The sequence below is a fragment of the Bubalus kerabau genome, chromosome 19 (genome assembly GCF_029407905.1).
Source record: "Bubalus kerabau isolate K-KA32 ecotype Philippines breed swamp buffalo chromosome 19, PCC_UOA_SB_1v2, whole genome shotgun sequence".
Taxonomy (NCBI): Eukaryota; Metazoa; Chordata; class Mammalia; order Artiodactyla; family Bovidae; genus Bubalus; species Bubalus kerabau.
In genome coordinates, this window is record NC_073642.1 from 48,167,205 (window position 1) to 48,193,360 (window position 26,156).

The window sequence follows — 26,156 nt, forward strand, 5'->3', positions numbered from 1 at the left end:
ATAGACACTCAGATTTGGGCTTCCCTGATAGCCTAGTTGGTAAAAAATCCGCCTGCAATGCGGGAGACCTGGGTTCGATCCCTGGGTTGGGAAGATCCCCTGGAGAAGGGAAAGGCTACCCACTCCAGTGTTCTGGCCTAGAGAATTCCGTGGACTGTATAGTCCATGGGGTAGCAAAGAGTCGGACACCACTGAGCGACTTTCACTTTTTACTTTCAGACACTCAGATAGTTTTGAAATGGGCGTGCTTTTAGAAATCTCGTGTTCTTGAAAACTACATGTTTTTAAGTGTTTAAATTTATTTCATTTTGTTGTGAATGATCTCTTTAGTAGGTTAAATTTGGTAAATTCATGTTTACCAAGTTAGATTTAATCCATATACATGTCATTTTTTCATTAAAGTAATAATTTGTTATTATATTCTCTTTTGTTACATGTTTCAATAAATTATAAAAAAGTAACATATGCTGATAATATTGCAGAAGCCCTGTCTCATGTAGATGAAAATATAGGTTTCTTCTCTATTAAGTTAATATTGGTAGCTTTTCATTTATGAATTTATCATACCCATAGCAGGAAACAAACGAAATAAAATAAATAAGCTGAAGACCAGCTTTCAGTCCTTTACCCATCCAAATCAGTCTTTTTTATGTTTTTTTTCTAGTTGGATCTGCTTTCCAGTTAGCAGATATTTTCTTGAGTAGTGAACAAGATCAGATACTTATTCCCCAAGTGAAGAACAAATTATAGTTAGGCCCGTGTTTATATTTGTATTACAGATAAGTTCTATACATACCTACAATGAAAACTTATTAAATGAAAAACAAGCATGTTGCAGCTATGAATTTTTCAGATAAAGGAAATACAATCTTGCTTATTGAAAGGAGCCTAACATTCTTTGTTATAGTATACTCAGCAGCAGTACATCTTATCCTAATCCACTATTTCAATCCAAAGCTAGCTAAATATTGGATTGTAAGGACAATAAAAATTTCCCTGCTCTATCATTTAACTGGCAGTTTGTTGGATTGGTTGGTTTGTTTGTTTTGATGATTTACTTGCTTCAAAGAGATCTAGAAGTTATATTTGTCACTCTCCAAAGTAAACCTCTTATAGGCAGTGATTATCAGAATATAGATGGCTGTTGAAGTACTACAAAATCTAGTACTTATGATTTCAAACCTTTTCTTATTATCTGAAAATATTTCAGTTTATCCTAATGTCTTATAAGAATATAAAATCTTTTTGAAAATAAGCGTGAGTATATGAAAACTCACTTTATTAGGCTACCTTCAAGGAATTGTCTTTACAGTTGAATCATTCTTAAAAATTGTGACTAATGGGACTTCCCTGGTGGTCCAGTGACTAAGATTTTGCACTCCCAGTGCAGGGGGCCTGGGTTCGATCCCTGGTCAGCTAACTAGACCCCACATCTGCAACCTGACACAGCCAAATAAATAAATAAAAATATAAAAAAAAATAAAATTGTAACTAATGTTCTTTTGTGTATTTGCATAATATTTACATATACTTTTACCATAAAAAAAAAAACATACTACAATAAGGTATACTTTGTTGACTGAACATTTATTCTGGAGACACATATAATACAAAAAGTGGACTCATCATGAAAATATAAAATTTGAAATAAAGCATTAGTTTTAAAAACTGAAGAATTGGTATCTGGAGAGTCTTAACATAGAGGATAGAGTGGAAAATAGGTGAGAGATAAGAGCCTCTCAGACTAGGGCTGTAGGTTAGTTCTCCAGAAAGGGACCTCAGCTGTCCGGTGTGTCTTTGCTAAATAAAGCTGAGTAAACTTCATTCTCAAACTTTCCAGAAGAGTAGGAATCTTGGTCTGTTTTATTCATTGCTCTCTCCATAGTGCCTAGAACTGTGTCTAGCAGAAAGTAGATATTGTATAAATATTTGTTGAATGAATGAGCGATGACAGTGAAAATGAGCCTGTCCTCAGCCAGACCAGAGTTTCCACACATTGGCCTTTCAGCAGTCAGATCATGTTATTCTCTCTCTTAGATTCAGAAAACACTTGTCAGTAAGAGAACACTAAATAGTCTGTCCCTCACCTACTTTACAAAGATCTGACGGTTTCTTTTTAGCACTAGCCAACTATGCAAGCCTGTAATGAGTTAAATATTTTCCGCAAAGTTTTTCTAATACCACCATGATACACACATAGTGTGTGCTGAAACACACAACCTTCATTAGCTACAACATCCTCTATAGATCTTTGTTTGAATAAACAAATCCTATTCCTTTTTCAAGACTCAGACACAATGTCTTCTAAGAAGCTCCTATACTCCCTACCCTTCAGTGTGTCTGAGCTGGGTGCCCCTACTTGGTACTGCCACAGCTTCTTTTACTTGTCTTTTTAAATTTCCCAACCAGTTTTTGAACATATTAGAATTGAATCCCTTAATGGCATCACATCATATGTTTTGGTTTCAGAAGTTAGTTGTCTGGTAAAGTGTAATTGATGCTATTTATCATACTTTATAATATGCCATTATGTATCAGAGCTGGCAAAAAAAAAATATTCTAAATTTCTAGGTAAGGTACTCATCTATTTAGGGAAGTAACCCAATTTACTTTTTTGCATTTACGTGAGTCATTGGTCACCTGTGCAACTTGAGTTAATGACCTCCATATTTTAAATTTATTCCAGTGAGTTTTTTTGACCATTTAAAATTGAGGCCCATGACGTGTACCTGCTGGCCTGCCCCTAATTCTTGTCTGATCTGCGTCCCTGGCCAAATTCTGAGAAGTAGGGCAATACCATTATATCACATAATGTATATCAAAATGAATATAGACATACTTTCAAGAGACATAAACAGAAATACTAATTTTAAAGCATACATATTCTATGCCATCTTTCCAAACTGTAATATATAGAGGTTAGCAATGTAAAAATGAACTCCTTTTAAAGTTGGAATATAGTGCCTTATAGTTAGAGTATAGGTCCGTCTAGTCAAGGATATGGTTTTTCCAGTGGTCATGTATGGATGTGAGAGTTGGACTATAAAGAAAGCTGAGCACCGAAGAATTGATGCTTTTGAACTGTGGTGTTGGAGAAGACTGTTGAGAGTCCCTTGAACTGCAAGGAGATCCAACCAGTCCATCCTAAAGAAGATCAGTCCTGGGTGTTCATTGGAAGGACCAATGTTGAAGCTGAAACTCCAATACTTTGGCCACCTGATGTGAAGAGCTGACTCATTTGAAGACCCTGATACTGGGAAAGATTGAGGGCAGGAGGAGAAGGGGACAACAGAGGATAAGATGGTTGGATGGCATCACCCATTCGATGGACATAGATTTGGGTGTACTCCAGGAGTTGGTGATGGACAGGGAGGCCTGGCGTGCTGCAGTTCATGGGGTTGCAAAGAGTCGGACACAACTGAGTAACTGAACTGAACTGAATAGTACCTTACTCTCTTAAAGCACCATATTATTAAAGAACTCTTAGACAGTGTTTTAGGAAAGATTCAGAAACTTTTCTTTCATAGTAATTGGTTCATCTAATAATATCTTTAAAAATTAACTTCATATGTCACTGATAGTAGGTGGCTATTTCTGTTCTATGCACTAGCCATGTCAGGCCAAAAAAAAAAAATGTATAAACATTCCTTTCAGACCACCACAAAGTAAAATAAACAGATCATCCAGGTATTGTTAAACCCAGTGTTTCCACCTCAGATCTGGCACATTTGTAAAATGTTTTCATTCTGAAAGCTTAACTTTAAACTTTTTTGCTTTCACACTTTTTTATTTTCAATTTTAACCCTTTTGATGTAGGATGCCTCTTAAAAGGCCATTAATTTAATACAATGCTTTGAGTCACAGGTTCTTATTTGATACTTAGGAGAATAATTTGTGGCTTTCTGTAGTTAGACTATTAAAATTCATACTTTGTAAAACAGTATTTAGTAGTAAATTTAGTGTTAAATTTTTAGACTGATAAAAATTTTTAGAAAGATTTCTAGAAATCTCATTTCTAGAAAGATTTTAAACAGTTATCAATATTCCAATAAAATTTAAAGCTGAAAAGATTTCTTCCAAATTTAAAAAAGTTGTCAGGTTTATTTGTTTGTTTCTGCCCAACCACAAGTTAGAGTAAGTGAAACAGGAGGGCCTAAGAATTCAGAAATTAAAAAGGTAAAGGTGTAAAACTCAACCTTTATTGTGTTGAATAGAAAGCAAAAATCCAAATCCCTCCTGATTTTTACAGGGCATATAGCAACTCTGTAGCAACAGAAACTTGATAACATTTCCTGATGACAGCAGCCTACAATGAGTTTTGAAAAAGTCTGGTGCAGTGTTTACAATGAATGTGCTAGGTGGTTTTATGCTTTGAGTTGGCATTTTCCCAAGGAGAGAAGTTTGTTGGTGGTTTGTTTTCCCCTCTTATGTTTAAGTGACAGAGTACTGATTAAAATGAGCATTTTTTCATATTCTCATTTGGTCTTTTTCTGAGCAGGATACCCAGTAAAATGAAATGCAGATGCTTTTACACCTACATACTATATTGCTGAGCAAATCATTTATGGAAGAGAAGGCAAGATAAAGTTGCTTTTAAGAGTCCTTTAGCATATCAGTTTGATAACTAGCAAAACACCTCTACTGCCATTAAATATTTACCAAGACTCAGCTTTGGGCAGGGAGGCAGTTTGGTGCAACAGATTTGACTCTGTGCAATGCCATTGATTAGCTATCAGAAGGGCAGAGTTAATAAATAACTTTAGGTATTACAGAGCACTCTACATTCTTGTCAAATATTTTCTCTGAAGATGACCTAAAAACAGTCAGTTACAACCAGCATTCACCCCAGCGATGATTGCACAAGCACAGCCGTGGAAGAAAGAAAGGCCGGCGAGTCAGTTGAGCAGTGAGCGCTTAGGCAGTCTTTCCCAGTGACTGTTGTCATTGCCGCTGGACTTTAGAACGGAACATGTTTACATTTAATTAGAAAGGACACACAGTTTACAGCACAGTAGCTATCAATATCGGATCAGAATTGATTTCCGCTTTCTCCCCAGTGATTGCTTCCTTCAAGCTAATTAAAAAAGGCATATAACCAAAATGACTCACATAAATTTTAAAGCAAAGTAAACAATATTTCCTGGAGACCAAAACAAAAGTAAATGACATTCAACCTGATTATTAGCTACATTTTTTTTTAAAGAATTCTGATGCCTGTAAATGTGATATAAGGCACGTTTAGTGTTCATCAGACTGCTGATAAATCACATATTCCCTTCTGAAGAAACCTGAATGAGTGCTTTACTGAGATCTTTAACTCTCAAAGAACAATAACCTTACGTTTATCTTTATAATCCCTAAAACATGTAGATAAAGCAGTCTGATAGTAGCTTGGACTGATTTTATTCATGTCTTCAATTTTCACATATTATACAGAGAAACTGCTAAAAATATAACAATAATTACCAAATTGATTTCCTTTTAAAGAAGTTAAATAGAGCATATGTGTAGTTTGCTAAAATTAAGGGAATCATTCTGGTGTATGTGAGTCTGTGTAGTATGTACGCATCTAGTCGTGTCCAACTCTTTGTGACCATGCCCACCAGGTTCCTCCGTCCATGGAATTTCCCAGGCAAAAATACTGGAGTGGGTTGCCATTTCCTACTCCAGGGAATCTTCCCAACCCAGGGATAGAACCCACATCTTTTTTCTGCATTACCAGGCATATTCTTTGCCACTGCACCACCTGGGAAGCCCTGGATGTGAATAACATTTCTCTACAATTACCATAGCCAAAATCATCAGCAAAATTATGAAAAAAGATATTTTCTTATAACTCTATTCATTATAAAGGGAACTGTTTTAAATTTCACAAGCTAGCATTTGTTGATTATGCTATATTATGGTAAAATTGATTTCAAAATTAAAGATATAAAAGAAAGTAAGGGAGACAAAATGATTACCCACCAGAAGAATTGTGTTACAGCCCTCCTTCCTTTTCTATGCATCTGCCTTATAATCCCTCATCTAGGATGCAAGGCCATTAAGATGTAAGAAAATGCAGAATGGTTCAGATTAGAAGCAGGCCGTAAGCAACATTCATTAGTCAATTTGCAAATATTAAGCAGTTCTTCCAGGCACTAAAGATAAAGGTAGTGAGCAAAATCTCTGTATGATCAGACATTTTTATCTGCTATGGTTACTATTAATCCCCAAGCTTTTAATGTATACTCAGTACTCTATATGTTTAGTTGCTCAATAAATATTTATTAAATGTATGACTCCTTTCAGACATTATTTCATTACGAGCAAATATTCACTCATCCACCAGAGGGGAGTCCAGTAGCACTGTATCTAGTATTCCAGGAAAACTACTGAAATCCACAGTGGTACCATAGTAGATGAGAGTCAAGGTGAAATCCCCCTCCAGAGGAGAATAATTCATTGGAGATACTTTTGCTTGCTTTTCTTTCTTTCATTTTCTTTTTAAATCTTAGGCTTTTTCTTATTGTAAGTGTTCACAAAGCAATCAACCTGGAAGCCACATTGGTTAACTATAGACCAGTACATATCCGTAACTTAGATTCTTCAGGGCACACACCAATCACAGAGATTCGAGTCAGCCATTAAAACATTAAAAAAAAAAAAAATTAAGAACCACATGAAGCAGGCCGTCAGTTCCACAAATATTTATTAAATCCTTTTCTGGGCACTAGAGATCAAATGGTGGGGAAAAAAATTGCTTCACAACTATCCAGTTGAAAGGTCAGAGTACTATAGGAGCACGTGAGAGGATCAGCTAATCTGGACAACAGGTCAGATTTCTTAGAGAAACTCATATCCATGCTGAGATCTAAAGGATGAGCAGGGGCTAGATAAGTAACAGAGAATAAGGTCAGTGTTCTGGGAGATATGAAAGTTGTTCATTCTGGCCTGGAGTATAGAGATTAAATAGGTGAATAATGAGAAATGAGCTAGAAAGAGAGACATGAGGAGCTTTGTAAATGATGCTTAAGGAATTTGGACTTTACCCTCAGAGCAGTGAGGAGTCATTGAAGAGTTTTAATCCATGTAGTCATACATTCACATTTGTTCTTTAGAAAACTCACTCAAGGAAAAGAACAAGTGAAGACGACTGCAGTAATCCACTTAAGAAAATAATGGCAGACACTCTAAATTATGATAATGGTAATGGGGCTAGAAAGAAATACTGGAAAAATACAAGGGAGATCTAAGTTTAAATCAAAAGGATTGATTAGATTGTGTGTGAGAAATAGATGTCAAGGATGATGCATAGGTTTTGAGCATGAACACTGAGTAGAAGCAGTACCCAGTGAGAGGAGAGGGAAAGAAAGGGCTGATTTGTAGAGGAATAGAAAATGAGATCATGAGTTTAGTTTTTAGATATACTGAGTTGTAGATATTTGTAGGATGGCCAAGTGAAGATGTCTGCTAGGTGGTTGTGTAGATCTGCTGCTCAGGATAGAAATCTGAGTTGGAGAGAAAGACTTCTGAGTTAGGAGTCATTAGTGAAATAAATGATTGAGTGACACCCATGGGACTAAGCTAATAATCAAGGGAGAGTGACTAGAAGTGAGAAGACACCAACAATTAAAAGTTGGGTAAAGAAAAAAAAGCTCCCAGAGGAGATTAAGAAGTGTCAAGAAATACTTTTGATGAAGCAGAAGAGCCGAAGTGTATTTTTATAGAAAGCATTTTCAGAAAGACTTGGCTTCTATTAGATAATAAAACATAGAGATTGAAAACTGAGCAATGACATCATTGGAGGAGTTGTGGATAGAGCAGATAGCAGAGCCTTGAATAGAATTTGAGGTGAAGATAGCAAGCACAGACAGTTTGATTCTAAATGAGATGATCCCAAAGTAAGTCCAAGAAAAATCTCATCTTTTAGACCAGACTAGCATACCTTTGAACTTAGTCAGAATCTCTGGCAGAAAACAGAACAAAACAAAAAACTTCATAAATGGAATATCTGGCCCAAGGGAATAAATAAAATGTGAGTTCTAGAACTTTATTTCCCAGATTTGAAAAGAAAGTGGAGTCACTCAGTTGTGTCCGACTCTTTGCTACCACATGGACTGTAGCCTACAAGGCTCCTCCATCCGTGGGATTTTCCAGGCAAGAATACAGGAGTGGATTGCCATTCCTTCTCCAGAGGATCTTCCCAACCCAGAAATTGAACCTGGGTTTCCTACATTGCAGGCAGATGCTTTACCGTCAGAGCCACCAGGGAAGCCTCAATATAATCCCATGCCCTTGAAATTCCACTCAGAGAAGTAGCAAGGTGCATCTTGGCAGTTAGAGGCTGTTTGTCATATAAGGTAATGAACAGACACAAAACACACCCTACCCAGACTAGAGCAATTGTTTTAAAAGGTAAATCTAGTTCCCCTTTTAGAGAAGGCAATGGCAACCCACTCCAGTACTCTTGCCTGGAAAATCCCATGGATGGAGAAGCCTGGTAGGCTGCAGTCCATGGGGTCGCTAAGAGCCGGACACGACTGGGTGACTTCACTTTCACTTTTCACTTTCATGCATTGGAGGAGGAAATGGCAACCCACTCTAGTGTTCTTGCCTGGAGAATCCCAGGGACGGTGGGACCTGGCGAGCTGCCATCTATGGGGTTGCACAGAGTCGGACACGACTGAAGCGACTTAGCAGCAGCAGCAGCAGTTCCCCTCTCTTTAAAATCCTTCAGGAGTTTCTCATTTGCCTTAGGAAAAGAAGCAAAATCCTCCTCATGTTCTGAAAAAACCCTCTGTGATCAAGGCCCAACCACTTGTTCAGTGATACAAACACTGGTTGTAGCTGGGCTTCATTGAGCTCATCAGCCATCCTTATTACAGATAAATAGATAAATATATAATATATCCTTATGTAATAAGAGAAGGAAATGGCAACCCACTCCAGTATTCTTGCCTGGAGAATTTCATGGTCAGAGGAACCTGGTGGGCTACAGTCCATGAGATTGCAGAGTCGGACATGACTGAGCAGCTAACACTTAACTTACTTACTATGTAATAAGAGCATTGTGTTATTATGAAGCCTTGGTATATGCTCTTACCTGTGCCTGAAATGTTTCCATCACCTCTCTTCTAGTTAGTGCTACTCTTACCTTTAAATTTCAACTCAAATGTCACATCCCTTCCTTGATAGCACTTGCAATCATTTGAAATGTGTGTTTAGTCACTACTCTAGCTCTAGCAAAGTGCCCCAGCACACACTAGTCATTCATTTACGTGAGGCGGGGAAGCAGGGCCTGACATGTCACCATGCAGCCGCCCGATTCCAAGTAAAGCAAAGCACATGCTTCCAGTCTGTGTGTACTGACTGAACCCTACTCAACAACTCAATTAAACAAACAGCGGTACAGCAACAGCTGTGTATCAAGCACTGTGCCTTTGTAATGGTCTCATAAAATGAATTTATTTAAACTTCATAGCTGAGATCAGCATCAGTGCTTATCCTAGGCTTTCTATAATGTGAAATAAAACTATATATCTAATAGGACTTAATTTACTTTTCCTAAGGGAGTCATTTAGGATCATTAATAAAATTGAAAAATATTTACCCTATGTAAGAACAGTTGGTCTGCTGTTTTTACATTTTTAGTAGAATGATTTATTCATGCAGATGGTATGGAGCATAGCTTTTCAATAGTTGAACATACTTCTCAGCCATTTGCTAAGAAATAGGCTAGTAAGAGTGTAGCCAGGCTCCTCAAAACCTTTTGTCTAGAACTGACCCTTATGTGGGTGATACTCTTCCTTTGTGACAGTTCATAGATAGAGTGCCCCATCTCAGTAGAAGGAGGATGACAAATTATGATCGTTGACATTTAATTAGGCCTCGGCACTGTGAGATCACTCTTTTCTAAAGCTGACTGACACCAATCTGCTACATTATGCAGGGATTTCTTCTACACCATTTCTAATAGCTTAGTTATCTAGTGTCTACATAAATATGATATCTGATCACAGGTAGGGCTTATCTTACCTGATAAGGTGCTTCGATTTATAACTTAGACATGGCTGAATTTAGGTGTGATTAGGTCTGATTTGGATATTATGCCATGGCTGGCCATGCTTGCCTTTTTTTAATTCCTTTCTCATGTCGCTTTGGATTCCTACTAAAATATGGTTAAATATGATAAGCTCTAGTCCATCCATGTTGCTGTGAAGATTTTCTCTCAGTCTATGGATTGTCTTTTCATTCTCTTAACAGTGTGTCTTGCAGCATACAAGTTTTTAATTTTAATAAGGTTTTATATCTATTTTTTTTCATGGATTATGTCTTTGGTGTTGTATCTAAAAGCTCATTGTTAAACCCAAGATCTTATATGTTTTCTCTTATGTTATCTTCTAGATATATATTGTTTTGCATTTTACTCTTCAGGCCTATAAAACATTTTTAGTTACTTTTTGTGAAAGGTGTCAATTCTCTGTCTAGATTCTTTTCTTGTCTGAATGTTCATTTGTTCCAGCACTTTGAGAAAAGGCTATTCTTTGTCCATGGAAGTGCCTTTCCTCTTTTGTCAAGATCAGTTGGCCACATTTGTATGAATCTATTTCAAGACTTTCTGTTCTCTTCCACTGATCTGTTTGTCTCTTCTTTTGCCAGCATAATACTGTCTTGATTGCTGTGGCTTTAAGTCCTAAAGTTGGGTGATGTCATTTTTCTGACTCTTCTCCTTCAATATTGAGTTGGCGGTCCTAAATCTTTTGCCTCACCATGTAAACTTTAGAATCAGTTTGTCAATATATAAAATAATGTTCTGGTCCTTTGATTGGAATTTCACTGAATCTATAGGACAAGTTAGGAAGAATTGACATTTAACGAACGGTATTAAGTCTTTTTAATCATGTACATGGAATATCTCTCCATTTATTTAGGTCTTTGATTTCTTTTATTCCAGTTTTCTTCCTGTTGGATTTATATCTAAATATTTCATGTGAGGGAGTGGTAATATAAGTGGTAGTATGTTTTCATTTTAAATTGGAACTGTTCACTGCTCCAAGATAGGCAAGCAATCAACTTTATATTAACCTTCGATCCTGCAGCCTAGTTACAGTCACTTATTAGTTCCAGGAGTTTTGTTGTTTTGTTTCTGTTGAGTCTTTGAGATTTTCTACATAGACAATCATGTCATCTGTGAACAAAGAGAGTTTTATTTCTTCCTTCTTTACCTGTATACATTTTATTTTCTTGTCTTACTGCATTAGCTACAACTTGCAGTACTGTGTTGAACAGAAGAGGTAAGGGGAAATATGTTTGCTTTTGCTGTGATCTTTGGGAGAAAGTATCTCATTTCTTACCATTAAGTATGATGTTAGCTTTAGAGTTTTTTGGCAGATTTCTGTATCAAGTTAAGTAATTTCTTCTCCCTCTAGTTAGCTGAGACTTTTCATTATGAATAGATCTTAGATTTTGCTATTGCTTCTTCTGCATTTATTGATATAATCAAATGATTTTTTTTCTTAGATTGTTTTATGATGAATGACAATAATCAACTTTTTAATGTTTTATACCTAGAATAAATCTTATGTGTTGGAGTGCATAATTCTTTGTATACTATGTTGGGGTTGATTTACTAATATTTTGCTGAGGATTGTTGCATCTGTATACACAGGAGATAATATTCTGTAGGGGTTTTTTTTTCTCATAATATCTTTATCTGATTTTGGTTTTGGGATAATCCCAGGACTCATAGATTGAGTTTGGAAATATTTCTTCAGTTTCTGCTTTCTGGAAGAGATTATGAAGAGCTAGTTGATATCAAAAGAAAAAGAATTGGTATCATTTCTTCCTTAAATGTTTAATTAATTCATCTGGGCCTTGTGCTTTCTTTTTTGGGATATCATTGACTGTTGATTCATTTAATAGCTAAAGACTTATTCAAACTGTCTATTTATCCTTGTATGAGTTTTGTTAGTTTGTATCTTACAAGGAATTTGGTCCATTTTATCTAAGTTATTAAATTTGTGGACATAGAGTTGTTCATAATGTTACTTTTAATGTGCCTGGGATCAGTGAAGACCTCTCTTTCATTTTGCTATTAGTAATTTTTATCTTCTTTTTCTTGGTTAGCCTGGCTAGAGGTTTATTGATTTTATTAATTGTGATAGGCCAAAAATGCCTCTTCTCAAAGATATCCACATTAAATCACTGGAGCCTTTAAGTGTTACCTTATGTGGCAAGGAGATACAAGAAAGTTCCAAACACTTGGAAACTAAACAACACATTTCTAAATAATCAATAAGTCAAAGGAGAACTGTCAAGGGAAATTAGAATATATATAAATGTATATATGTGTGTATATATATGTATACACACACATGTGGAAGTGAATGAAAATAAAACTGCAACATACCAAAATTTCTGAGACACAGCTAAGGCAATGCTGAGAGGGAAATTTTTAGCACTAAATTCATACCTTAGGGAAATTTGAAATGTATCAAATTAACAATCTAAGGTCCTACCTCAAGAATATGGGAAAAGAACATTAAATACAAACCAAGCAGAAGGAGGAAAATATTAAAAACAAGAACAGAAAGAAGCACATAAGAGCAGAGATAAGACACATGACGATATCAGGAATGACAGGATATCACTATGGACTTTCCAGAAATAAAAACAGTAAGAGATTACTATGAACAGCTCTCAGTTCAGTTCAGTTCAGTCGTTCAGTCGTGTCCGACTTTTTGCGACCCCATGAATTGCAGCATGCCAGGCCTCCCTGTCCATCACCATCTCCCGGAGTTCACTCAAACTCATGTCCATTGAGTTGGTGATGCCATCCAGCCATCTCATCCTCTGTCGTCCCCTTCTCCTCCTGCCCTCAATCCCTCCCAGCATCAGGGTCTTTTCCAATGAGTCAACTCTTCGCATGAGGTGGCCAAAGTACTGGAGTTTCAGCTTTAGCATCATTCCTTCCAAAGAAATCCCAGGGCTGATCTCCTTCAGAATGGACTGGTTGGATCTCCTTGCAGTCCAAGGAACTCTCAGGAGTCTTTTCCAATACCACCGTTCAAAACCATCAATTCTTCGGTGCTCAGCTTTCTTCACAGTCCAACTCTCACGTCCATACATGACCACTGGAAAAACCATAGCCTTGACTAAATGGACCTTTGTTGGCAAAGTAATGTCTCTGCTTTTCAATATGCTATCTAGGTTGGTCGTAACTTTTCTTCCAAGGAGTAAATGTCTTTTAATTTCATGGCTGCAGTCACCATCTGCAGTGATTTTGGAGCCCAAAAAGATAAAGTCTGACACTGTTTCCACTGTTTCCCCATCTATTTCCCATGAAGTGATGGGACCGGATGCCATGATCTTCATTTTCTGAATGTTGAGCTATAAGCCAACTTTTTCACTTTCCTCTTTCACTTTCATCAAGAGGCTCTTTAGTTCCTCTTCACTTTCTGCCATAAGGGTGGTGTCATCTGCATATCTTAGGTTATTGATATTTCTCCCAGCAATCTTGATTCCAGCTTGTGCTTCTTCCAGCCCAGCGTTTCTCATAATGTACTCTGCATAGAAGTTAAATAAGCAGGGTGACATATATATACAGCCTTGACGTACTCCTTTTCCTATTTGGAACCAGTCTGTTGTTCCATGTCCAGTTCTAACTGTTACTTTCTGACCTGCATACAGATTTCTCAAGAGGCAGGTCAGGTGCTCTGGTATTCTCATCTCTTTCAGAATTTTCCAGTTTATTGTGATCCACACAGTCAAAGGCTTTGGCATAGTCAATAAAGCAGAAATAGATGTTTTTCTGGAACTCTCTTGCTTTTTCGATGATCCAGCAGATGTTGGCGATTTGATCTCTGGTTCCTCTGCCTATTCTAAAACCAGCTTGAACATCTGGAAGTTCACAGTTCACGTATTGCTGAAGCCTGGCTTGGAGAATTTTGAGCATTACTTTCCTAGCGTGTGAGATGAGGGCAATTGTGTGGCAGTTTACATACATAAAAATGGAAACTTAGAAGTGACAGACCATTTCCTCAGAAAAAAACTATTATTCCATTATTGATACATGCAGCAACCTGGATGAATGCCTGGGGAACTATGCTGTGTGAAAAGAGAAAATCCCCAAACCTTTCTATTTGTATAACCCTCTTGAAATGACATTATACAAATGGGAAACGGATTAGTAGTTATTAGATTTAAGGAGAGGGTGGAGTGGTAAGGAAGTAGGGAAAAAGAAGGAATCTTTGTGGTGAAATAACTGTTTTGTATCTTGTCTGTATCCATGTCAACATCTTGGTGGTGCTATTATGCTATAATTTTACAAAATGTTACTGTTGGGAGGAAGGTGGTTAAGGATACCAGGCATCTTCTGTATTATTTCTTGCAACTCCATATGAATGTGTAATTATCTCAAAACAAAAAGGTAACTTTTTAAATATTCCTCAAAAATGGAATGGAATGGAGTCGGGATGAGGGAACGAAGTGGAGAATGAGGCTTCGTACAAACATAAGGACAAAAGGAAGGGAAGTAAAACTGATATGACTCTTGTAGAACGCTAGAGTCCACTTGTTCAAATGGAGCATTTAAGCAACAATGTTCAATAGATAATTTTTGCCAGCCTCTTACAGAAAAGCCACTGTGCTTGGCCATAGAAGGAAATAAAGAAGAGCGAAAGTATTAAAGTAGAAAAGATAAGACAAGCATAAAGTATGAAGGATAGTGGAAAGTGATGAAGTTGTGTCTCCTTGGCAGAATATGGGAGAGTGACTTCATGATGGTTGTGGCTATTCATCTGGGTCTTAAAGTGTAGTGATCAGGCATTCATAGTGGAGGCAACAGTGTGAGCAGTAATCCATAGTGAAAAGGGTGAGGGTGTTTTTAAAGAATAGTTTATGTTACCATTTGACTAGAATTAAAAATTTTTGATAGCATAGGTAGGATGAAGCCTGAAAAGAAAAGCAGAACAGAGTCTGGAGCACCCTGAATTGTCAGACTAAACCTTGGGACATCAGCCTAGAATTCTACTTCCAGGGACCTTACCCTCCAAAAGTGAAGGAGAAATAAAGACTGTCTTAGACAGACAAAACCTGAGAGAGCTTGTCACCAAAACACCTGCCTTGCAGGAAATGTTAAAAGAAGTTATTCAGAGAAAAGATACTGACAGTAAGTTTGCAACTCAGATTAAATTAATTGATGAAATAAACCGGGAAGTAAAAAAGAGGCTCTGTCTTTTCAGAAACTGTAGTTAGGACAGCATAGCTCATACTTCTGCTTTCCATACTAGCTTTGTCTTTATTTATTTTTATTCAGTAAAACAAGTCAAACCTGCCTGTTGTTTTTTTTTTTTTTAATGATTTAATAATGTTATCAGTGAGTGATAAAATTAGGAAAACTAGGTTACTTCTCCCAATTCATGAAAAATCTGTAGCAACAGGCAGGTTTTTTTAATCACAGTATTTATAAAATATCTAAGTATTATATGATATCTTATACAAAATAATTAGATATAAATTATTTCTTTAAAATTATATAATGTAAAAAAATTATATAGTGTATAAATAGCTGGTTTCTTCCAGATGTTGTGCTAGATATTTTCATATAGATAGATTACCTCATTTTTTCTCATATAAACTTAATGAGGTTTTTCTCATTATTTTAGAGTTGAGGATAACAGTCAAAGGGGTACTGTATTTTTCAGACAGAGTGAACAGCAAGACTGAAATCTGAATCTCCTTCTTCAAAATCCAAATCCAATCTCTTTTTGTTTACCAGATTTGACATTCTTGACGTATTAGATCGGATAATTCTTTGTCGTGGGGATCTGTCCTCTGCAACGTAGGATGTTTAGCAACATCTGTGGCCTCTACTCACTAAATGCTGGTAAAAATATTTTTAAAGGCTCACTTTCTATAAAAACATTCACTAAGAATTACATAATTTCAAAACTGAAAGCGTTAATTTAATTTTTTATGTTACTTCATTATCTTCATAATAAATAAGGGTTCGTTCCCATCCGGTGTTAATGCCCTGTAAGCCACACTCTTTCTGGGGGTGATTAACAGCTTTTCTGCTGTTGTTTTATCATTTATTCTTACTGCAACTTAAAATATTTTCCTATACAATGCCATTTAAGTGCCATTAAATTGTAATGCTGCTGTATGGGAAAAGATGCATCTGAAAAGCAATGCATCTCAATCAACTTGGAACAGAGGTTAAATGTGATAAGACTCTGAAGAAAACTAACCAATGTGACCCTCTTGTCAATTTAGGGAAGAACTTTCTGAAGAAAAGTGTTAGTGCAGGCTTTCCTGGTGACTCAGATGGTAAAGAATCTGCCTGCAATGCAGGAGACCCAGGTTCCATCCCTGGGTCTGAAAGATCCCCTGGAGAAGGGAATGGCTATCCAATCCAGTGTTCTTGCCTGGAGAATCCCACGGACAGAGGAGCCTGGCGGGATACAGTCCATGGGGCCGCAGAAAAACAGCACTAAAACAAAAACTTACTTCAGTGGTTATAGATTTATACACACTAGGACTATATCCACTCTGCTGCTGCTGCTAAGTCGCTTCAGTCGTGTCTGACTGTGTGCGACCCCATAGATGGCAGCCCACTAGGCTCCTCTGTCCCTGGGATTCTCCAGGCAAGAACACTGGAGTGGGTTGCCATTTCCTTCTCCAACTCTACTTCACCTTTACTCCTCTAAGAAAATTTCCCTAAATTATAAACATTCTGATTTATTGAAGTTTATGAATATATTCTTCCCATAAAATTTCCCTATGTAAGTTAATATGTTGGAATTAGAAAGTAAATCACATGATACTGAAAAAAACTGCAAAGTATTGTAAGTTCTAAGAAGGAAAAGAGGTTATATGAGGGAACATATAAATTTAAATGAAGAGACATAAAAGTTTTATCTGAGAAACCAGTACTTATGCTGAGCCCTAGGAGCTTAGTCACACAGAAGCGTGGAGAGAAAGGCATTCCAAACAAATGCTTCAAGCAGGAAAAGCTTGCTGCACCTGAGAAATGGAATGTCTGCTAAAAGGTGGTACGTAGAGAGACCAGATGACAGAAGGCTTTGTAGCCCATGGCAAGTAGGGGAGGATTCCAGCCCAAGTAAAAGGCTGTAATGGGTATTCAGATCCTGGCTCTGCTAGGGGTGAGATTAATTAAATTACTTATGTCTTTGCTTCAGTTTTTTTATTAGTAAAAAAGTAATATTAATAGGACTTTCCAAGTTGTAGTGAGGTTTAGTTAAAATATGTAGTTCATTATTATCATCAGAGATTTATTCTGAATTCAGTGAGGAACTATTATAGGGTTTTGAGTGACATTATCTAATTCATCTTTTTATGAGATCACTCCAACTACTACTTCAGTCTGAGAAAGCCTTGATGGGGATTTAAAGGTTTCCAAAACACGCTGAATGATGAGTAGCTTTTTGAGCTTGAGAATAAAGGGTCCCAGTCACAGGTCCATCTGAGAGAAAAATTAAAATCAGGTAGTATAAACTTACTCCCCAAAAGGAAAATATTAAATGATAGAAGACTAATAAATGACGAATGAGTAGGGAATTAAATTGGGATAACATTGATTTTAATAATGGTATAATTTTTAAAACTGAGTCATTGATTCTTAATAGTTAATTGTTTATAATATACTAGAGAGTGTTTTAGGTATCATAAACAAATTCAGAATTCCCAAAATAAGCTGACCGACTGTAAGTTTTAAATGAGGAGCATATATGTAAGATTAAAATACAAAGGAACTGGATAGGCTAAGATTTTTTTAAATAGGACACAAGAAAGCACTGCCATAAGTGGAATAATAATAAACTGGATTTCATTAGCATTAAGAACTTGTATTCATCAAAAGACAACATTAAGAGAATGAAATATCACTGTACCCCTATTAAAATGGCCACAGTGTAAAGGACTGGCAGTCCCACTCTAAGGTTGCACATAGAGCAACTGGAACTCCCTTGTGATGGGAGCATACATTGGTGTGACCACTTTGGGAAACTTTGCAGTGTCTGCTAAATCTGGACATACATATACCCTAAGGAGAAATTCTGTTCCAGGTATGAGTGCTTATGTCACTTATATCTCAGTAAACCTGGAAACAAAAACCAAAAACAAAACAAAAAAGAAGCAAGTACGTAGGTCCATCAAAAGACACGTACAAGAATTTATTCATGGCAGCAACAGTGGAGTGGTGAAATGAGTTGCTGTGTATTTATTTAACAGAAAACTTAATAGAATTTTTTAAAAAAATGAACTACATGCAACAACAGGATGAATCTCATAAACTTTATGTTAGCTAAAATAAGTCAGACAAAAAGTTCAAAAACAGTCAATATTAATCTTGATAGAGGTTGAATTAGTGATTACCTTTGGGAAGGGGATCAACTGTAAGGACTGGAGTGTTCTGTATTTGTTCTGTGTTTTGTTCTTTACATTTTGTCAAAGCTGAATGTTTTAGATTTGTGCACAGTATATAATTTAAAATGTAATTGACATTTAAAAGTAAAGAACATAGACCTTTTAGCGGTTTGGTTTGGTTTTGTTTTTAGTTCCTTTCTTGGGTCTTTCAAGTAAACAAAAAGATTGGATTGAAAGAAATTGGAAGTTGGAAGAATGTAGAAAGTATGAGAGGACAGAGAAAGAATAGGAAAATGAGCAAGAGACAGAAGTGTTTAAATATATGGATTGGTAGCAAGAAGAATGAAATAAGAGTTAGATACATAAATAAGGAGGTGAAAAAGTACAAAGGAAGACACTTTCCTTGCACTCCGCCAATTTGGCACTATATACCATTTTTATTTCATACATAGTAATCAATCATTTGACCACAGTGTAGCAGCATTCTCTCTTCCAGATTAAGTTGAATTCTGGAATTTCTTTTGGTGTGCTAACTGTCCCTGCCTCAGGTCCATCTTATTTCCTTGTGACACCTTCTCCAAAGTGAGCACCTTGGAGAGGTGTATAGGTTGCTAAATCAAGAAGAAGAAATTTATAATTACTTTAGTTTGAAAAGTTTTAGATAAAGTACTAGGCTAGATATTCAGCCAGAGTTAAAGTTCCCTGACAAGCTTTCTGCAGCTTTAAGGATTAGATTACTTTCTTTCAACATTATCAATCTGTATTATATAGTTGGGTTGTTTTACTTCGAGTCTCCCATCGACATTTCTTTTGTATGCATATACTGAAATGATTTTATTTAATAAAAAAAGAACATCTCCTGTGTGGATTTTAAATTTCCCCTTATTAAATATTTATATTTTCAAAATGTCTTTATTTAATTGAGTGAGGTGCTTGGTGCCATTTCAAAATAACCTCAGGTGGTAGATGTAATGACATATCAAAGATTTGACCTTTAGCATTTTAGGATTCTATTTGTCTGCATTTTCTTCTGCTTTCATTTGGTCTTAATTTATATGCTGTTTCTCTGTATGACTTAATGAGTGGGTGTATTTGGAGTAAGATTCATTAACAAAAAGAAAATATATCTGAATACATATTATTTCTGTGCGGTCTGACTGGTAATCTTAACCTCATTCATATCTCAACTGTGACAAGTAGAAAATGCTGTGTATAAGGCTGATCAGTATTTGTACAAACCTCATTCATTCTCATTAAGTGTTCAGCTGAATTAGACCCTGGATCTACTAAACTGATGCCCATTCTCTTACTTCTCACTTCTTTGCAGTCAGCTTATTACATTCTTTTATTTACCTAGAGATACTTTATTTTCCAATTCTTTGCTATTCCTTTTAAAGAAAATTGAATGTAATATTTACACTGATATAATTAAATTAACATCTTACAGCATCTTTTTGTATGCTTTGGTAGCAAAGATAATCATTTGTCTGGGTAGCTTTCAGCTTAGAAGCAGAGAAATGGATAATTATCAAGTATAATATTATGATATAAAAATTACTTTCATTTATCCATTTAAGTATGCCTTTATTGATTTTTAGAAATGGATCTTTCTAACTGGAGCTTTTTGTTTAATAGATTATTGGTCTGTAAGCCTACATATTTATGTTTAAATTTTTTTATTTTTATATTTTCTCAGTTTACACAAATCTTTATCCCAAGAAGAAAATCTGAAGGATCAGTTTAATCTTACACTTAGTACCTATGAAGAAGCTTTAAAAAATAGAGAGAACATTGTTTCCATCACTCAACAACAAAATGAGGAACTGGCTACCCAACTGCAGCAAGCTCTGACAGATCGAGCAAACATGGAATTAGAGCTTCAGCATGCTGTAGAGGCCTCCCGAACAGCCAATGATAAAGTTCAGAAGTAAGTAAAATGATCTTGTATTATTTCAAAAGTATGAAACAAAACAAGGCAAAAGCACTTTGTTTTGGCAACTAAGTAATATGTATTTATGCTATTAATAGTTTCAGACAAAAGTGGATTGAGCCAAATGAACTTTTTTAGTTCATATTTAAATTTGGGGTCAAAAAGTCATTTACTTGGGAATCGCGGTTACTGTTTAGGGCAAACAACTTTTATTTTTGTTTGTTTTTAACTTTTTTAACTTAGTAATTGATCTTTGTGAGTTCATGGAGGCCATACGATAAAAATCATTTCATAGGTACTACATGAAGTTATTAGCAAAGGGAAGAGACGGGCAAGTTTACCAATTTTATTCATTTAGCATCAAAGTAATCCTGCCTGAGCTGAAATCTATGATCTTGCAGTTTGAGACCTCTAGGTACATAGAATCCAGTACAGTGAAATTCGTTTTCTTGTGTTGTTCCTCTGAAGAATTCAATACAGCTTTCATAGTGTATGATATTTATTTTAAATAATCTTTGCATTTTTATTCAGATTTAAATAAAGCTGCATAATCAGTCAGTCTTTAATGATAGCTAGCAAAATGATAACAAATAACTTACCATATAATGAAATCGCTTGTTAATTGATGAGACTTGAACACTGTAGCAGAATTTTCTTAGGCAGCTTTAATGTAATAGAACTTTGTCATTTTAACAGAGCCTTTTTTTTATGTATTGCTAACAGCATTGCATCATTTACACACCTAATCGCATTCAATTCTAAGACACTAAATTCTAAGACAAAGAGTTCTAAAACAAACCTTTTTCCTTAGCAGTTTTTTTCATTTTTACAGTATGAAGTGTAAGTGCTAACTTCAAGATTTCTTACTTCTCACTACTTCTTATTTGAAAATAGGTCTCAAACATTTCCCTCACACTTCTGAAATTATATCTTATATCTTAATTCATAGCCCAAGGTCAGGTACATATGCAGTCAAGACTTTTTTAAAACAGATTAGGAATTTTGCATATTAATCTTTAAAGCAATGTCTTCTACCTTGAAACTTATGATTTATGATATTATATTTTTATAGGTTTAAAGATTAAGTTTATATTTGACCAGCAACTGTCTATAATTATTCACAATGAAATATTAATGTTCTAAGAACACCAAGATAGATATTTAGGTCTATCTCATTTCATTGTCAATTACAAATCAGTAACTTTTGACAGTTAAGATCTATTTTGGATCAACTTGCTTAAAAGCTACAAGTACTTTAAATTTCAAAGTTTTCTTTACATGCAATCCTTTAATTTCTTTACATAACTAAAATTCCCTAAAATTGTGTTTCCCAAAGAGCATTAGATTTCTAAAATATTTGGAAATGTTGTCAGCTTTCATTTTTAAACCTCATCAGCTATCTTATTATTTTGTAAAGAGGTGGATGAAACTAGAGCCGATTTTACAGAGTGAAGTAAGCCAGAAAGAAAAACACCAATACAGTATACTAACGCATATATATGGAATTTAGAAAGATGGTAACGATAACCCTGTATATGAGACAGCAAAAGAGACACAGATGTATAGAACAGTCTTTTGGACTCTGTGGGAGAGTGGGGTGGGGATGATTTGGGAGAATGTCACTGAAACTTGTATAATATCATATAAGAAACGAATCGCCAGTCCAGGTTTGATGCAGGATACAGGAAGCTTGGGGCTGGTGCACTGGAATGACCCAGAGGGATGGTATGGGGAGGGAGGTGGGAGAGGGGTTCAGGATTGGGAACATGTGTACACCCGTGGAGGATTCATGTTGATGTATGGCAAAACCAATACAATATTGTAAAGTAATTAGCCTCTAATTAAAATAAATAAATTTAAATTAAAAAAAAATACAGTAAAAAAAAAAAAGAAATAATTTTATACCCCAAGAAGTAGAAATAACATTTTCTCTTATAATGCTTAACCTTTTGAAAAACTAGTGATATTGCCCTTATTTTTCACATTTAGCAACAGACAAATCAAAACTTGGAAATGGCACCAACCATGGACAGGGTTTAAGTGCAATAATTATGTCAGTTACCAGAGTTAAATGTTAAATTTTAATTTAAATGTTAAATCTTTTATTCTGATTTCTAGCAATCAGACCTAGAGGAAGTATTATCAGGCTTTCCTTTTCATATTTTATACACTATCTTTCATCTCTAGTTGCCCTCAAGTGTGCAGTGTATCTTCATCACAGTTATGGTGGGCATCAGCCTATTTTATTGGATATAAGATGATAACTTTCCAGGAAGCCAACTTGTAAGATGTTATTAGATGGTATTAGTATGTTCTATATAATCTGAATTACTGTTACTAGCAATTATTTTTGAAGGTCCTTTGTAAATATATCAGTATTCGAGGCAATAATCAAAATTTAAACTAAAAATGTTCACATTTTCCCTTTCCCTCATAACTAAATTTCTTAAATAGCTGATCTGTATTCACTCTAATTTTTCAATTCCCATTAGCTCGTCTACTACTCAATACACTATGGTTAGCTCTTATACTAAAATTGTTCCTCTTAAGATCACCAGTAATTTCCTAAATATTAAATTCACCAGCCATTCCTAACTATTATAAAACTAGTATATGATCATGGTAAAATAAGTAAAAATGCTCATACGTCTTCAACATGTTAATTTAAAATCTCAGGCTCTGGATTCAGAATGTATAGGTATGTGAACTAGGACATTTTATTTTAAAACATTATGCTGATGTGGACAATAAAATGTGGATAGTAATACTCCTACCTCATAATGTTGTAAGAATTAGATGAGATAATACATGTGATGCTTTTAAAACAATGTGTATTGCATGGTCCCTCCTCTTGTCATTTCACTCACACTGCGCTGTCTCATTCTTCAGAAGGGCACTACCTTTTCAAGGCTAAATGCCTTTATATATGTTGGCCTCTCTCCTTGGAGCCTTTGGCCCTTTTCCTTCATGAGAACTGTATTCATCCTATGAGACTCCCTGCAGTGTAGAAGATAGTCAAGATTTGTAGTCAAATCAGACAGACCTGTGTTTGAGTCCCTGCTTTCCTACCTATTTCCTGTCAGATATGGGGCAGATTACTTAACCCCTGAAGCAAAATTTTTTCAGTGAAAAAATTTGGACAGTTACACTGACTTCACAGGGAGAGTTTATGTGAAGAATAAACTGGATAGTATGTAAAATTGCCTAGTTTGTAATCAGTTACTGTAGCATTCTGCAAGTTATATCATTAGTATCACCGCATTTATCAAACCCATAGGAGTAGTTCAACTGCCTTTTCTCTACCAAATCTTCTCCAACATCCTAGAAAGTTAAATCACAGTCTTCTGTGTCATAGATTTTTTTGGTGAAAAATTACTCCTCTGAAAATAAAGCCCTCCCATTCTGTATTTCTTGTCTCCATCATAGCCCTCAATAGTTTCAGCCCTTTCCTTCTTCCCTCACTCTTTCTTGTCATTCACGTTCACTTTGCCATCAGTCTCTGTTGTCTACTGCCTAAGTATCTTCTGATTCCCACCACTCTTCCCTTGTTAATTTATTCATTCAGGCCCTCATCATCCCTCATGGTTGTTGAAATAATTATTCCTCTAAACTATTGAAATAATCTTAGAACTAGTTTACCTGCCTGTAGCTCTCTCAAAATTTGTCTTCCTTACCGCCACCAGAGTTAATTTTTCTAAAACACAAATCAGGTTATATTATTTCCCCATTTTAAATCTTTCAGGGACTCCTTAACCCCTGCAAGTTAAAGTTTAAACAACTTAGCATGTTATGCTGCTGCTGCTGCTGCTGCTAAGTCGCTCCAGTCGTGTCTGACTCTGTGCGACCCCAAGGATTGCAGCCTACCAGGCTTCTGCATCCATGGGATTTTCCAGGCAAGAGTACTGGAGTGGGTTGCCGGAGGCCTATCAATGGGCTTCTCCCATTGTTTTAGTATCATCTTCCCCCATGATGCCCTACCACAGGATCTCTGCTCCTGCCATTTCGCCTTCTTAGAAAATATTCCTCCCTTTTAGTGCCTTGCCAGATTTTTGTTATTCCTTAAATTCTGATCTAAATGTTACCCCTATGATGCTTCTTTATATTTCCATTCTTTAATGCTTTCGTAATACTCAGTCCATACCCTTGTTAGAAGTCTTAATCAGCTAGGTGTTAAAATTGCTTTGTATATCTGTATCCTATCTATTCTGATCCCTGCAAAATTAGTCATCATGGAGCTTTTCCAAGCCATAGATGGTGTTCTGTTCATCTTTGTATCCCCATTGCCTCCAAATACTTGGCACAGATGCCAGCTGTTAAGTGGGTACTCTATAAATGCTTACGAACATATAGACTACTGCTGCTGCTGCTAAGTCGCTTCAGTCGTGTCCGACTCTGTGCAACCCCATAGACAGCAGCCCACCAGGCTCCCCTGTCCCTGGGATTCTCCAGGCAATAACACTGGAGTGGGTTGCCATTTCCTTCTCCAATGCATGAAAGTGAAGAGTGAAAGTGAAGTCGCTCAGTCGTGTCCGACTTGTAGCGACCCCATGGACTGCAGCCTACCAGGCTCCTCCATCCATGGGATTTTCTAGGCAAGAGTACTGGAGTGGCTTGCCAGACTAGAACAATTTAATAGTTTGATATAATGACAGAAAAGGGTTTCCCTGGTGGCATAGTGGTAAAGAATCCACCTGCCAATGCCGGAGACACAGAGACAGGGATTTATTTGATCCCTGGATCAGGAAGATCTCCTAGAGGAGGAAATGGAAACCACTCCAGTATTCTTATCTGGAGAATCCCATGGACAGAGGCACCTGGCAGGCTACAGTCCATGGGTCACAGAAGAGTCAGACACAACTGAGTGATTGAGCACACACACTTGCTAGTGATCAGCTTGTTCTAACCACAAACTTCCATCAAGTTTAATTGCATTTAAAAGACCTGAAATCTTCAGTAAATAGGACAGAGAGACCACTATTTCTAATAATTTTATTTTAAATTTATATTTTATTTGTTTGAGTAAATATTTTTCTTAAATTTTTTAACCTGGGTATATTTGGAAAGGAAAGTTGTACAGAATTACTATCCATAAAGTAGTCAATATTTATAGGCAGATAGTCACTTATAGGGTAAAATGTGATGAATGCCAGACTTCACAAACCAAAAATAACTTCTTGGCCCAGGTATCTGGGTGATACCTAAAATTTCACCAATGGAATCCATTCCTTTGCCTTCAACATTACTCTCCTTATGTAGATCTCTTTTATTTTTTTTTTATTTTATTTTATTTTTAAACTTTACATAATTGTATTAGTTTTGCCAAATATCAAAATGAATCCGCCACAGGTATACATGTGTTTGTGGAAGAGGAGCATATAGTGATTTGCCTTTTAGGGTTTTTGTTTTTGGTTTTTTTTTTTTTTTGCCAATACTTGATGCAGATTACATGGAGGCTAAAAAAATAGGTTAAGAACATGAGATCTTTGTTATAAAAAACTTCTCTTAATAGTTTTGCCTAGACCATCCATAGTCCTCATTTATTAAAAAGAAAACTGATGCACTAGTCCACTAAATGATGTTTTTATCACAAGACATTATAAAATCTGATTCTTTGTGCTGTATTTTTCCACCTGTCTTTCCATCTACAGATACACTTCTTCTGGCCTAGAGCAAAAGTTCCCAAAGGGATTTTTTAATATATTTTACTGTAATTAATGTATTTAAGCTACACAGTTACCTAAAAGTATTTACAGCCAGACTGATGTGGTTAGAAAACCTCTCAAAGATCTAGGTTTTAAAATGAAATAACTTTCATCACATACCATCTTTACTGTGGGCCAAATTTACACTGATGTTT

The 26,156-nt window shown here is 35.9% G+C and overlaps 1 protein-coding gene across 8 annotated transcripts in view; it reads left to right on the forward strand.

Annotated features, from left to right (window-relative positions):
- Window positions 1–26,156, forward strand: part of MIPOL1 (mirror-image polydactyly 1) — a 336,828-nt gene that overhangs the window by 248,679 nt on the left and 61,993 nt on the right. For 7 of the 8 annotated variants that reach the window (XM_055556697.1, XM_055556692.1, XM_055556694.1 and 4 more), the window contains one exon: window positions 20,066–20,296. In XM_055556697.1, the coding sequence (XP_055412672.1) occupies window positions 20,066–20,296 (231 nt within the window). Of the gene's footprint in view, window positions 1–15,760; window positions 15,869–20,065; window positions 20,297–26,156 lie in introns of those variants that run through there. The other variant, XM_055556698.1, reaches the window with a different exon arrangement.